General features: G+C 44.5%; 1 protein-coding gene across 6 annotated transcripts in view; it reads right to left on the reverse strand.

Annotated features, from left to right (window-relative positions):
* heatr5a (HEAT repeat containing 5a) overlaps positions 1 to 15,909 on the reverse strand; it is a 181,100-nt gene that overhangs the window by 84,849 nt on the left and 80,342 nt on the right. For all 6 annotated transcript variants that reach the window (XM_041214493.1, XM_041214495.1, XM_041214496.1 and 3 more), the window contains 2 exons: positions 14,225 to 14,415; positions 1,346 to 1,505 (listed from right to left, as the gene is read on the reverse strand). In XM_041214493.1, the coding sequence (XP_041070427.1) occupies positions 1,346 to 1,505; positions 14,225 to 14,415 (351 nt within the window). The remainder of the gene's footprint in view (positions 1 to 1,345; positions 1,506 to 14,224; positions 14,416 to 15,909) is intronic.

Here is a 15,909-nt window from a genome sequence, read left to right on the forward strand (position 1 = left end):
GGGAGGGTGGGCGGGGCGGAAGAAGGGAGGGAGGGTGGGCGGGGCGGAAGGAGGGAGGGAGGGTGGGCGGGGCGGAAGGAGGGAGGGAGGGTGGAAGGAGTGGGGCGGAAGGTGGGAGGGAGGGTGGGTGGGGCGGAAGGAGGGAGGGAGGGCGGGTGGGTGGGGCGGAAGGAGGGAGGGAGGGCGGGCGGGCGGGGCGGAAGGAGGGAGGGAGGGCGGGCGGGCGGGGCGGAAGGAGGGAGGGAGGGCGGGCGGGGCGGAAGGAGGGAGGGAGGGCGGGCGGAATGAGGGTGGGTGGGCGGGGCGGAATGAGGGTGGGTGGGCGGGGCGGAATGAGTGTGGGTGGGCGGGGCGGAATGAGGGTGGGTGGGCGGGGCGGGCGGGGCGGAGTGAGGGAGGGAGGTACGGCGGCGTGGAAGGCGGGCCGGGCAGAGGGATTCGGGCCAGGGCTGGGCGGAGTGGTGGGCGAGGCGGACGGCGGGGCGGAGGGGATGGGAGGGAGGGGGCGGAGGGGATGGGAGGAAAGGCAGGCGGGGCAGAAGGGAGGGAGGGAGGGTGGGGCGGGCAGGGAGGGAGGGGAGGGAGTGCTGAGGGGAGGGCGGGCAGGGAAGGTGGAAGGGAGTGCGGGCGGGGCGGCGGAGAGGGTGGACCGAAGAGAGGGTGGTCAGACCGAAGGGATTGAGGAAGGGCAGTTGGGCTAGAGGGAGAGGTAGACGGATGGCGGGAGGGGCAAGTTGATGGAGGGAGGGAGGCAGGCAAGGACTGCTGGATCAGCAGAAAGTCATAAAACGTGTTTATGCATTCCATCTATCCTATCCAATCTAGACTACCACACACTAGTCACTATTGTATGCTTTTGCTATAAGACTGGTGTGTTATATCTTGTCTTAAACTCTGATTAAACTCAATATACCCACCATTTTCGTTGCAGACGATCCTGATGAGATCGCGATAACATCAACTATTTTTTTTGAAGAGTAAAATTCTAACAAGTATTTGCGTCTAACAAGGCGGCACAAAACCAAGGTTCATTTCCTTACTTAGTAGTCACTGGGTAACCACAGTACCTAATGAGGTCAACTTTCTGAACTTTACAACTACTTGAAATCTGAGACCATAGAGTTAAGAAAATCACCATGCATTGAAATTATGCAGCTTGCAATCCTGCACAAATCTCAGCTAAGATTTTCATGACTAGGTGAAAGTCTGATGTTATTTAGTTACAGCAATAAATCTCTTCAATATGGCAAAGTTGAATGAGTATTTTTAAACAAAATTGAATGTTCATGCTTTCATATTTACAAGCATTTACTTTAGACTCCACATTCCAAAATATATATATTACCTGGACTTCGGGAGATGTGCTGTCTTGAGACAACGTATAAAATATACTGACACAAGCATTCAAGTGTTGACTTGAAACTATTCCTCCCAGGTACCTGTAAAGGGAGCCTAAGGCCATGGAGTGTCCTGTGCGTGAAATCACATCCCTGGCAGACTTTAACCTGAAGTCATGAAGAAGAAAACAGTTACTAGAAACAGTCTTTTAGTAGTACAGGACATGACTGATGCTGAAAAGAGAGACATGTTGCCAAAGCTTTTTGTTTTGAACACACCAGGACAAATGCATGAACACCAAATTTCAAAATCACAATTTACGCTACAGGAGGAAAGGGTACTGATTGTTTGGCAAGTTATAGACTCCCCAACCTCATGGATAATTCAAAAATACATAAGGCTGGAACATATTACTTTTGCTTGCAGAGAACAGCTCCCTGAGTAGCAAGCGTAAATGAGCCACGTATTGAGCTCGACTGATTATCTTAAATTGGTTGTTCTTGCCGTTTTTAGTGCACTGAATTGAAATTCATTCATTGTGTGCTGTGTGCTACGTAAGCTTCTATTCTGTGGAAATTTTAACATTTAAGATACAGGGTGTTCCACTGCTTATTACATTTGTTCCTAGTAACAAGGTGGTGGGCGGCATACTCTTGGAGTGTTTTGATGGGTCACCAGATCAGAATAAGGGTCAGTGGCCAGTTAGTTTGAGTTAGTCTGTTTTAATCAGAAAAGAAGTGTCCCAGAGGCAGGAACAAAAGACAAAGGGACAGAAACAGGTCCCAGTTAAGTAAGAAGAAAGGAGCAGAGAAACAGGCTCCAATTAAAAATAGGGCTGGGGGGAGCAGACTTTAAGTGAAGTGGGCTCAGGACAAGCCCTGATAATTAAAGAGGGCTCATAAGAAGTCCTGAAGATCTGAGAAAGGCAGATGAAGGTTGGTGGCTCGGTCTGTTGGGCCTAAGGTACCACTTTAGAGCAGTAGTGTTCTGCTTGGCACGGCCAAAGATCTGAAACTGTGTTTGTAAATTGATGCTTGAAGGTGCGCAGAAATCTAGAAGAACATAATCTCAGAAGGAAAAATTGAAACCCTGTGAAGTGGACTGTCATTGAAGCTGTCTGAGTTGGAGCAACTGTTGGAGAAAATTCCAAGGTGGAGACCTTCACAGGTGGAGGTTGGAAACCCTTGTGAGTGAATGAGAGAGAGAGACAAAAGTTTCAGTGAGACTGGTTGCCTCACAGTGTGACTAACATCTGGGTGGAGTGTTAAGAAATTCCTGGAATCCATTTTTAAAAATTTATTCTTTCATGGAATGTGGGCTTCGCTGGCTGGGCCAACATTTATTGGCAATCCCTAGTTGCCCCTGAGAAGGTGGTGGTGAGCTGCCTTCTTGAACCGCTGCAGTCCATGTGGTGTAAGTACACCAACATGACCATTATGGGGAGAGGTCCAGGATTTTGACCCAGTGACAGTGAAAGAACGGCAACATATTGCCAAGTTGGGATGGTGAATGACTTGAAGGCAACTTCCAGTGGTGGTGTTCCCATCTGTCTGCTGCCCTTGTTCTTCTAGATGGTAGTGGTTGTGGGTTTGGAAGATGCTGTCTAAGGAGCCATGGTGAATTCCTGCAGTGCATCTTGCAGATGGTACATGTTGCTGCTACTGTGTGTCAGTGGTGGAGTGTGTGAATGTTTGTGTGTGTGGTCCCAATCCAGCGGGTTGCTTTTTCCTGGACAGTGTCAAGTTTCTTGAGTGTTGTGGGAGCTGCACTCATGCAGGCAAGTGGGGAGTATTCCATCACATTCCTGACTTGTGCCTGGTAGATGGTGGACAAGCTTTGAGGAGTCAGGGGGTGAGTTAAGCGTCACAGGATTCCTAGCCTCTTGATCTGCTCTTGCAGCCACAGTATTTCTCTGGCTAGTCCAGTTCAGTTTCTGGTCAATGGTAACCCCAGGACGTTGATAGTAGGGAATTCAATGATGGCAATGCCACTGAACGTCAAGGGGTGATGTTTAGATTCTCTCTTGTTGGAGTTGGTCATTGCCTGACACTTGTGTGGCGCAAATGTTACTTGCCACTTGTCAGCCCAAGCCTGGATATTGTTCAGGTTTTGCTGCATTTGGACATGGACTGCTTCAGTAACAGGAGTAGCGAAAGCTACTGAACATTGAGCAATCATCAGCGAACATCTCCATTTCTGACCTTATGATGGAAGGAAGGTCATTGCTGAAGCAGCTGAAGATGGTTGGGCAGAGGGCACTACCCTGAGGAATTCCTGCAGTGATGTCATGGAGCTGAGAAGATTGACCTCCAACAACCACAACCATCTTCCTTTGACCTAGGTATGACTCCAACCAGGAGATGGATTATCCACTCGACGCTTCTGACTGAAGATTGTAGCAAATGCTTCAACCTCATTGTTTACATTGATGTGCTGGGCTCCCCCATCGTTCAGGCAATATTTGTGGAGCTTCCCCCTCCAATGAGTTGTTTAATTATCCACCACAATTAACAACTGGATGTGGCAGGGCTGCAGAGCTTAGATCTAATCTGTTAGTTGTGGGATCGCTTAGCTCTGTCTATCACTTGCTGCTTTTGCTTTGCTGTTTAGCTCAGAAGTAGTTGTGTTATAGCTTCACCAGGTTGACACTTCATTTTTTAGGTGTGCTGGTGCTGCACCTGGAATGTCCTCCTGCACTATTCATTGAACCAAGGTTGATCTCTGGCTGGATGGTAATGATTAAAGGGGATATGCCAAGCTATTAGGTTACAGATTGTGTTTCAGTACAATTCTGCTGCTGCTGACAGCCCACAACGTCTCATGGATGCCCAAGTCTTGAATTGCTAGATCTGTTCAAAATCTATCCCATTTAGCACGGTGTTAAGGCCAGACAACACGATGGAGGGTATCTCCAATGCTAAGGCGGGACTTCTGTCTCCATAACAACTGTGCCGTGGTCACTCCTACCGCTACTATCATGGACAGATACATCTGAGGCAGGCAAGTTGGTTGGTGTGGATGAGGTCAAGAATGCTTTTCCCTCTTGTTGGTTCCCTCACCACCTGCCACAGACCCAGTCTAGCCACTATGTCCTTTATTACTTGGCCAGCTCGGTCTGTAGTGGTGCTACTGAGCCAAGCTTGATGATGGACATTGAAGCCCCCCACCCAAAGTACATTCTGCACCCTTGCCACCCTCAGTGTTTCCTCCAAGTGGTGACCAACATGGAGGAGCACTGATTCATTAGCTGAGGGAGGGCAGTACATGGTAATCAGCAGGAGGTTTCCTTGCCCATGTTTGACCTGATGCCATGAGACTTCATGGGGTCCGGTGTCGATACTGAGGACTCCTAGGGCAACTCCCTTCTGACTATACATCACTGTGCTGTCACCTCTGCTGGGTCTGTCCTGCTGGTGGACAGGACATACCCAGGGTTGGTGATGGTGGTGTCTTGGACATTATCTGTAAGATATGATTCTGTGATGATAACAATGCCAGGCTGTTGCTTAAATAGTCTGTGAGACAGCTCTCCCAATTTTGGCAATCAACCGCTGATGCTAGTAAGGAGGATTTTGCAGGGTTGACAGGGCTAAGTTTGCTGTTGTCATTTCCAGTGCCTAGTTTGATGCCAAGTAGTCGGTCCAGTTTCAATCCTTGTTTGATCACATCTGTCATTTACTGCACACTGTGATATGTTCAACCATAATATTATAAAAGCAAAATACTGCGGATGCTGGAAATCTGAAACAAAAACAAAAATACCTGGAAAAACTCAGCAGGTCTGACAGCATCTGCGGAGAGGAACACAATTAATGTTTTGAGTCCGTATGACTCTTCATCAGAACTGAGGAAATATAGAAATCAGGTGAAATATAAGCTGATTGAGGGGGGCGGGATAGGCAGAGCTGGATAGAAGGCCAGTGATGGGTGGAGGCAGAGAAGAGATTGCCAAAGATGTCAAAAGGACAAAGGGGTTTTGACAGTGGTGATATTAGCTAAGGAACGTGCCAATGGTGACATTAAGGGTAGAAAGCAGGACGAGCAAGTGACAGATGGCCCTAGTGGGGATGGGGTGGGGGGGAAGTGATCAAAATAGGCTGAATGTTAGAGTTAAAACAATGGATGGAAATACATTTTAAAATAATGGAAATAGGTGGGAAAAGAAAAACATATTTAAAAAATTTATAAATTATTGGAAAAATGGGGATCGCAAAGGGATTGGGGATAGAGGAGACCATAATTAATTTGCCTGTTAATTCACATGTACTTCATATGTGTAAAGTTAATTTTTGTTTGTTCAAAACCCGTGGAATCTTGTGGCTTTATTCACTTAGTAAGCATTTTGAATCTCAAACTCTTTCTACTTTAAAAACGTTTTTGATCCCTAACCAAATCTCCTTTACAGCCCAGGGTCTGGCCAAGGGTCATCACAGCACTCAGAATTGTTCAGCAAGTGTTGCACAATTGTAAAATCACAACTAACAGCTAACGTTTTGTTTTGGATTTTGCAAGCATGCGCTGGTTGAGTACGGTCTGTACTCTGCCCATTTGAAACAACTAAAGGAACACGCTGTTTGTTTTGATCAGCCAATCACTGGGATGTAAGGTCTATGTACATATGAACATACATACAAACGTACAGATTAGGAGTAGGAATCGATCACTGGGCCCCTTGAGCCTGTTCCGGCATTGAATAAGATCATAGCTGATCTGAGTGTAACCTCAGCCCTACATTCCTGCTTACCCCTAATAACCTTTCACCCCTTTGTCAATCAAGAATTTATCTAACTCAGCCTTAAAGTATTCAAAGACTTTGCTTCCATTTGCTTTTGAGGGAGAGAATTCCAAAGACTCATGATCCTCTGGGAAAAATAATTTTTCATCTGTCTTAAATGAGCAACCCCTTATTTTTAAACTGTAACCCTTAGTTCTAGATTCTCTCAAGAGGAAATATCCTCTCCACATTCATTCTGTCAAGGCCCCTCAGGATCTTAAGGGTTTCAATCAAGTCACCATTTACTCTTCTAGGCTCCAGTGGATACAAGCCTAACCTGTCCAACCTTTCCTCATAAGACAACCCACCTATTCCTGGTTAAAAGCAAAATACTGCGGATGCTGGAAGTCTGGAAGAAAAATAAAAATACTTGGAAAAACTCATCAGAACCCCTGAAGAGTCATACAGACTCGAAACATTAACTGTATTCCTCTCCACAGATGCTGTCAGACCTGAGTTTTTCCAGCTATTTTTATTTTTGTTTCACCCATTCTCGGTATTCGTCTAGTAAGCCTTCTCTGAACTGCTTCTAACACATGTACATCTTTCTTTACATAAGGAGGCTAATACTGTACACAGTACTCCAGATGTGATCTCACCAGTGGCACTGCACAGGCTATATTGTGTTTGTAGAAAATACTACTCGTGTAGCTGCTGCACTAACTGGATGCTATTGTCAGTCCAAAATTACATTCTGCCCACCACACAATTGAGTAATGTTGTGTATGAATTTCAGTGCCAGTGCTACAAGAAAGGCAGAAATCAAAACAGAAGGCAGCATATGAGTATGTTACTATCTTAAAGTGCGTATCAGAAATGGACCTTTCAGTGGTCTGAAATCAGCTGGAATTGAGTTATTTTTCACATTTGCCAATTTTCCCTTCCTCCTCTTGTGAACTTGACTCTAGTTTCAGGGTTGCTCCATAACACAATAGTAATTCAGCGAAGTGGCTGTCCTTCATACCTCGAGTCTAGATATGATGTCAATGGATTATTCAACTGTGGAGGGCATCATGCCTGAACCCAATTCGTCCTAATCAGAGATCCATACACATGCACTGTGCAGCCAAAGTCACTGAATATCCACAAGCAACAAAAGTCCTGATCAATCTTTCTGCTATTCAAACAACCACCATCTACTGGGAACAAAAACAAAAATACCTGGAAAAACTCAGCAGGTCTGGTAGCATCTACGGAGAGGAACATAGTTAACATTTTGAGTCCGTATGACTCTTCAACACAACGAAGGAAGAATAGAAAAGAGGTGAAATATAAGCTGGTTTAAGGGGGGTGGGACAGGTAGAGCTGGATAGAGGGCCAGTGACAGGTGGAGATAACCAAAAGATGTCATAGACAAAAGGACAAAGCGGTGTTGAAGGTGGTGATATTATCTAAGGAATGTGATAATAGGTGACATTAAGGGTAGAGAGCAGGACGAGCAAGGTACAGATAGCCCTAGTGGGGGTGGGGTGGGGGGAAGGGATCGAAATAGGCTAAAAGGTAGAGATAAAACAATGGATGGAAATACATTTAAAAATAACGGAAATAGGTGGGAAAAGAAAAATCTATGTAAATTATTGGAAAAAAGGGGCATCAGAAAGGGGGTGGGGATGGACTAGAGAGTTCATGATCTAAAATTGTTGAACTCAATATTCAGTCCGGAAGGCTGTAAAGTGCCTAGTCGGAAGGTGAGGTGCTGTTCCTCCAGTTTGCGTTGAGCTTCACTGGAACAATGCAGCAGGCCAAGGACGGACATGTGGGCATGAGAGCAGGGTGGAGTGTTGAAATGGCAAGCGACGGAGGTCTGGATCATGCTTGCGGACAGACCGAAGGTGTTCCGCAAGCAGTCACCCAGTCTGCGTTTGGTCTCTCCAATGTAGAGGAAACCTCATTGGGAACAGAGAATGCAACAGACTAAACTGAGGGAAGTACAAGCGAAATGCTGCTTCACTTAAAAGGAGTGTTTGTGCCCTTGGACAAATTGGACCATCTACTGGGAACTGAACTTTGTAATTTTTCGAATATTTAGCTCATGCACAATGCCTCTTCACTAACTGACAGTGTGTGATCCACAAAAGAAAATAGCAACAGTTCCTATTCAGTAACGAGTGCATGATAATAGATATTATCTAAATCCCTCCCGAACCACCACCTGATCAAAAGGGCTGCCAGTAAACACTGGCAATTAACAGGAACAAGGTTTTTTGTTCTAAATATTACTTTTGAAATTAAGGCATTTGTAAGACAGAAGCAGTTTTCACTGAAGATATTTTCCTTCCCTCAAATTACTCTTTGTCCTGAATGACTGTTAGAACTCCAACAGATAAAAGTGCACATTGGGTAATCACCAGTATGATTTGTGTTAGTAAATTGAAAATAAAGTTTAAAAATCTAAAAAATGTTCTTGCTCAACCTCAACAATGATAAGTCAGTCAAGAGTTAGGGTCTCCCCTTTTAAAAAGAAAACGTCCAGGGATACTGCACCATGCAGTTCATTGTACACTAATGTAAGTGAGCAGCACAGAATTAAGATGGTCTCTGAGAATTAATGAAGCATCATGGGATGAGTCAGTGTATTAATGGTTTTTATAAATGCAAGTTGTTGTTGTTCCTCAAAGGAATTACCCAGCTTTGACACAGCTAGGTGGAATAAACCATATAGAAGGCTCATGCTAGTATTTAATCAGGTAAAACTCTGCAGTGTAACCCTACATGGTCAGACTTCAGCTGAATGGGAAATATCCAGGCCTTCAGTCGCAGGCCCACTCCTATAATTTCCAGCTTCATGAGGGCTATATCTGGCACTAAATCAAGATGTCTTCCAAAATCTGATGAAAGCAAGATAAATGGGTTTCTACTGAATCCAATGACACACTGTTATCACTAACAAGCAATAGACCTACATTGTTCATGAGAGTAGAATCCAGCTGACCCTTTGACAACCTTCACAACAATAACCCAATAGTTCCTGGCACTCACATAATGACTTAAAAAAAGGCTTCACAACAAGAAAAAAGAAAGCTGATTCAGACAAGTAGATACCAGTTAGGAGGATGACCAAACGTTTGGTCAAGAAGTGATTGTAAACAAGGACTTAAAGGAGGAGCAGCAGGAGGGGGGAAGCGCATGGGTTTAGGGAGGGAATTCCAGAGCATTTGCTTGAAGGCACAGCACAGCCACCAATAGCGGGCAAAAGGAGCGTTTGCACAATAGGCCACAGTTACAGGAACAAAGAATAAGATGGCAAGACATTGTAGGGCTGGAGAAGATTGCAGAGATTGGGAGAGCAAACCAACGAGGAATTTTAAGAGGTACTGGGGGATCAGGAACCAATGTAGGCAACTGAGGATAGCAGAGTTGAGTGGCCAAAGACAAAATAGGTCTGAAAATTAATGGCTGAAGACAAAAAGGTCTGAAATTATTTTTGTGACAAGGCACCATGTAATTATTACACTCTTTATGATCTGCAGTGAGTGCAAATGCTTTAAGCCATTTCAAATTGATGAAATTGTTAGACTTCAAGTGGGTTAGTTTTTCCTTTGTTTGCCTTCTATCAATGTCAAAACTTTGGACCAGTGCATTTGTACCAAATCATCAAAGTGACCTCAGCATGTCAACATTGCAGTGCCAATGCAGTTAGTATTTACTTCACCATGTTGTACTAACACCAGAACATGACCTATTTGTCCATCTTGTGCATGAATGATGGTTAAAGAAGCCGAAATTTAAATTTTCACAATTAAAGAAGAAATATATGATGTGGATTTGGTGCTTTCCTTGGGCTCCAACTGTTTTACCTGATTTTATGTTAATTTTAAATTCCAGTATAGTCTAACTCAATTGGCAAGATACCTGGGAGTAACTTGACATCAGCAAAACAGGTACCAGCAATTTTTGATCCACTTTTGGATCCAATTGTGAAAACTTCTGGCCATGCTCCAACATAGCAAATGCGTTTTACTTTGTAGCTCAGCTTAGACAGTTGAAAGTGCGGCAGTTCCAAAGGCAGATGTTGTAAATCACAAGCTTAAATTAGGTTTTATATCAATTGTAACTTATAGTGAGTGTGAGTTTCCACATGTACACTGACAATGCCTAGCACTGAAATGCTGAGGTCACTTTGGTGATCTGGTACCAATGCACTGGTCCAAAGTTTTGACATTAATAGAAGGCAAACAAAGGAAAAACTAACCTCACCATCACCATCTCAACTCCTCCATCGTCTCCACTAGTTTGACATCCAGTATTGAACGAGCAGAAATTTCTCCTGATTTATGGGGAAGACTGAAGCCATTATCTTCGGTCCCCATGACAAACTCCACTCCCTAGCCACTGATTACATCCCTCTGAAGCTGAGCCAGACTATTCGGACCCCAAGACGAGCTTCCATCCACGTGTGCCATCACTAAGATTGCACGACCCACCCCCGCCTCAACTCATCTGCTTTTGCAATGCACATCTATGTCTTTGTTACCTCTAGGTTTGACATTCTAACCACTCGAGGGCAGCCTCCCACATTCTATCTTTTGTAAACTTGGCCTTATCCAAAATTCTGCTGCCTGCACCCTTAATGACACCAAGCCCTGTTCCTATCATCCCTATGTTTACTGACCTCCACTGACTCCTGGTTAAGCAACACCTGCACATCACAGCAAATCTCAAGGTTGGGGTAGCTACATGCAAGACAGGACAGGACAGGGGGCACCTTAGGACATTTTATTGTATTAAAGTTTACTAATACATATTGCTGTTATGCACACAAGAACATTGAATCACTATCTAATTTCTCCAAACATATGATGGCAGCCACAATCTGTAAACGAATTTAAGATACATTTAAAAAATTCATACGTTTGTCTCGTTTTACAAGGCTTGCCGAAACAAAATTACAAAATGGACGCTCTATGTCTTCTGTCAACACAATCACTTAGGCTAATTTTCAGCGAAACAGCTATGTTCAATTTTCTTTGCTGGTCAATAAAGCTAAGCAGCTTCAGAGGATACAGTGATTAAGGCAGAAGTGCAAGGCACCACCTACATCAAAAATGGCTTCCAGAAAAATCTGAAGACAGGCATAGTGCTTCTGGAAATTAAACACAGAGATAACTTCTGGACCTCATTGTTGCCTATGATACAGTGTCTGCTCCTAAAGCTGCCCAGAGTGCTTCCAACCTGGGTCGGAACAGTTGTCGAAACACTCCTTCACAACATACAATTCAGAGTCCACCTTGGGCAAGGGAGAAGTGCATGGAAAAGACTATCACAGGGCTCAAGTGCTAGCTCCAACCTTGTTCAACATATATGTAAATGACTTGCTAACAAGCAAGTCCCGCAAGTTCATCTATGCTGATGACACCTCTTGTGTCACCCAAGCTCCATCATTCTGCAATAAAAACAGAAAATGCTGGAGAAGCTCAGCAGGTCTGGCAGCATCTGTGGAGAGAGAAACAGAAGTAATGTCTCAAGTCCGGATGACTCTTCTTCAGAGCATCGTTCTGCACTCTTGACTGGATATGGTGTCTCATGCTGAATTCCTCTAAAACCATTTCCAGTGCATTCTACCTCCACAATGCCAATGCAAAACAAAAAATAATTGCACATCTACATAGATGGCCAGAGACTAAAGCATTACCCCCAACCCAACATACTTGGGAGTGAGTCTAGATAGGTCTCTGTCCTTCTAGAAACATCTGAAGAAAACAGCAGCAAAGGACAAAACCAGAAACAACCTACTACTAAACTTGCTGGATTTACATGAGGTGCTGCTGCCACAACACTCCAGACCTCAGCGCTTACCCTATCATATTCTGCAGTCCTGTGAAACTGTCTGGCAAAGGTCATCACAAACACATCTTGTTGACATATAACTGAATGCAACAACGCGTGTCATAACTGGAACCCTCTGCTCAACACCTCTCCTTTGGCTTCCTGTCCTCACAAGCGTCACCCACCTCCACATTCCCCACTCTGTTGATTGTCGAAAACCCTCAAGTTGGTTGAAACAGTCCATGTTGAACCTCACTTATCACTCCATAATGACCTGTTTGACCCACTTGCCTTCCATCTCAGTGGCCCATATGGAGCCAGCCCATATGGAGCACCCTTCCTGAGCAAAATCTACCAGCAAACATTTTTTGGATCAAGGAATGGCAAACACAGGAAGTCACCAACAAGTTCCTTGTGAGAAACCCTATTGTCAAATGGCAGGCTTTGAACTACGACAGTGACAGTGGTCCTTGTTAAACAGGTTCAGGACAGGCCAGGGCCCTTGTGCAGTCAAACTCCATTGTTGGGGCATCAGTACAAACCCCTGCACTTGTGAAGAGCCACAAACAATGCTGCACATTACCAAGGAGTGACCCTCTGAAGACTGAGTGGAGAACTTGTGCCATCGCAACCTCCGCCATCGCGACGTCTCTTCAGTGCTGTCCTAACTCCCACTCATCAGCTCTTATCAGTTTAATATCTGATCTGGTCAGAGAAGCTTGTTCTGGATGAGAGGTGTCTGGTCACGGTAAAACCAGAGGCAAAAAATGTGCCGAGGCCAAGGTTTGCTCCTCCTGAGCTGGTCGCCAGTTCCCTGTCGGCCGTATCCGCAAGGGTCACTTTGCCGAGCATGTTGGGGCCAGAGCCCCCGTCTACCTGGCCACTGTCCTCCAGCTGGCCAACAATGCAGCCCAGGACAGCAACATCCCCTGCCACCTGCAGCTCGCCATCCGCAATGACGAGGAGCTCAATAAGCTGCTGGGAGGGGTCACGATAGCCTAACATCCAGGTTGTGCTGCTGCCCAAGAAAACTGGATTCCTCAGCAAGTTATATGCATGAAGGGGCAAGATCAGAGAAAGATCAAGCTCCGGGCCATTTGCAATCTGTCCCCATGCTACACATGTCAGATACAATCCCTCCCTGCTCACCAAGCAGCTCACCACATCCAACAAAGCCACACAGTCAACACATTGCACAGGCAGCCAGGAACACACACACATACATTCCCCCCTGCCAGAATCAACAGCAACTCAGTTCCCTTTCTGCTGTTGCTTTCAGAACCTCAGAGTTGCTTTTTAAAATGTTTAAAGTGCATTATATTTTGGAGGTCGGAAAAAAATTTACAAGGGCGGAATTCCATGATCCCAAAGTCAGAATTCTGCCAAATGGCAGAAATTTCTCATCACAGGGATAGGCATGATGGGATGTGGGTAACAGGGTTTTGCATGAGCTTACATTGATGGAGGGTAGAGTAAAGGACAGGAGGCCAGTGAGGAGAGCATTGGAACAGTTGCATGTGGGGGGTAACAAAAGCAAAACAGGAGAAAGGCATGAATGATCCTCACTATACATTCATAGACCTGAATCTTACTGCAGGGATCAAGAAGAATCCTAGCTAATTTCTCCCCTATGCAAATTTACAATTGTTATAGCTCATTCTCACAGCTCACTCACATTTGGAATACTGTGTACATTTTTGGTCTCCTTACTTAAAGATGTAAATGCATTGCAGTTCAGAAAAGGTTCATTCGACTGAAGGGGTTATCTTATGAGGAAGGATTGGACAGATTGAGACTCTATTGGAGTTTAGAAGGTGATCTTATTGAAACATATAAGGTCCTGAGGAGAGTTGATGTGCTGGAAGGTAAGAGGATTTTAAGCTTTGAGAGACTAGAAATAGGGGGCACGGTTTAAAAACAAGGGGTCTCCCATTTAAAATAGAGATGAGGAATTTCTTTTCCCTCTCAGAGGGTTGTTTTTCACTGGAATTCTCTTTCCTAGAGAGTACTCGAGGCAGGGTCATTTAATATTTTTATGGCTGAGTTAGGGAGATTCTTGATTGACAAGGGAGTCAAAAGATTTAAGGGGTAGACAGGAAATTAGACCTGAGGCCATATCAGATTAGCCATGATCTTATCAAATGGAGGCCAGGCTCAAGGAGCCAAATGGCCTACCCCTGCTCCTAATTCATATGTTCATATTCAGCACAGATCAAGAAAGGAATATGGCATTGGTTCAATAAGACTCTATCATACATTCTAGTACATAGCTAAGCCAAATAGATTATTTTTATAGGGGTCTATTGCACTATAATCAAGAAGAAAATTTTATATTAAATTACTCACTTTTCAAAGCTAGTCTGTGCTAGCCTGGCAGTGAAGGCACTATCCGCTACAACCTGCGCCAGTCTGGCCAAGGTTTCTGCTGCAGCACATCTTAACAGGAGATTTGCACTTTCCAAGGAATGCATTACCAGTGCCAGAGCAGGTCTTCTCACCTCTTCTGGGCCTAAACTACCTTTCTTGCAAGCTAATCTCTGGAAAGAAAAACACAAAAATGTTGAACTTCAGTCACACAAACTGAAAATTTCTTCAGCCATGGCCAATATTTTCTAGCAACAAAAACAATTCCAAAGATCCATTATCCCAATGTGCAAACACTTTAGTACACATATTTCATAATAAATACCAGCAAGCACATACTAAGCTGCTACATATACACCCTCCTAAACAATTCTGAACAAGAAGCTGGACCCAGTCAGTCATGATTGGTGTGACAAAAAGAGAATTGTAAACACAAACAAAGGCATTGCTTTTATATAGCGCTGCTCATGATGTCAGGATAGTCCAAAGTGCTTCACATCCAATAAGTTCTTTTGAAATGCTTATTCCTATACTTGTAGGAAACACAGCGACCAGTTTGCAAGCAGCACCATCCAACAAGTAGCAGTGGGTAATGACCAAATAATCGGTATCTTTTGTGTTGTTTGTTATGGGATAAGTATTAACTGGGACATTGCAGAGAGCGTCCCTGCCCTTCTCTGAATAATGGAATGTGATCCTTTCCACCCATATAAAAGGACAAAGCATCCTCGGTTTATGTGTTGAGATCCATTTTTTTCTGTACCCCCATGTGCTGAGTTAACAGATTCTGGAGATTGTAACATTTAAGGTACAGGATCTTGCACAGCTTTTTACATTTGTTCCTGCCTATTAACAAGGGCGGGACACTCTTGCAGTGTTTTGAAAAATCATCAGATCTGTTCAGGGGTCAGTGAACAGTCAGTTTTAATCTGAAAAGGGGAGCCCCAGAGAGAAGAACAAGGGAGGGGGACAGGGAGAGGTCCCAAAAGGAAGTCCCAGATAAGAGACAAAAACAGGGGACACAGACAGATCCCAGTTGAGTTCAGTTAAAAGGAAGGAGCAAAGAAACAGGTTCCAAGTTAGAGAAAGGGCTACGGGGAGCAGACTTTGAGTAAAGAGGGCCACTGGGCAAAAGGTATCCCTTTGGAGTAGTAGTGTTCTGCTCTGCACAGCCAAAGATCTGAAGTTGTGCCTGTAATTGGTGTTTGAATGTATACTCAGGAATCCAGGGCAACGGAATCTCAGAAGGGGAGATAGAAACCTTGCGAGATGGGCCGTTGTTGAAGCTGCCCGAGTTGGAGCAACATTTGGAGAGAATTCCAAGGTGGAAACCCTTTGCAGGTGGAGAGAGAGAGAGAGAGACAAAGTTTCAGCGAGATTGGTTGGCTCACAGTGTGACTAATGCCTGAATGGATTATTGGGAAATCCATGGAATCTGTTTTGGTCACATTTGGCATATATTATTTAGTGTGGTGTATTCAACCACAGTTGGCTTGTTAATTCACATCTACCTCATATCTATCCTGAACGTTAGGAGTACAAGATAGATAATGTAGATTGTTTTATCCTTCTAACCTTGTAAAGTTTATTTTTGTTTGTTCAAAGCCCATGGAATATTGTGGTTTTATTCACTTAGTAAGTGTCTTGGATCTCAAACTTTGTCTACA

This window comes from Carcharodon carcharias, chromosome 20 (genome assembly GCF_017639515.1).
Source record: "Carcharodon carcharias isolate sCarCar2 chromosome 20, sCarCar2.pri, whole genome shotgun sequence".
NCBI lineage: Eukaryota > Metazoa > Chordata > Chondrichthyes > Lamniformes > Lamnidae > Carcharodon > Carcharodon carcharias.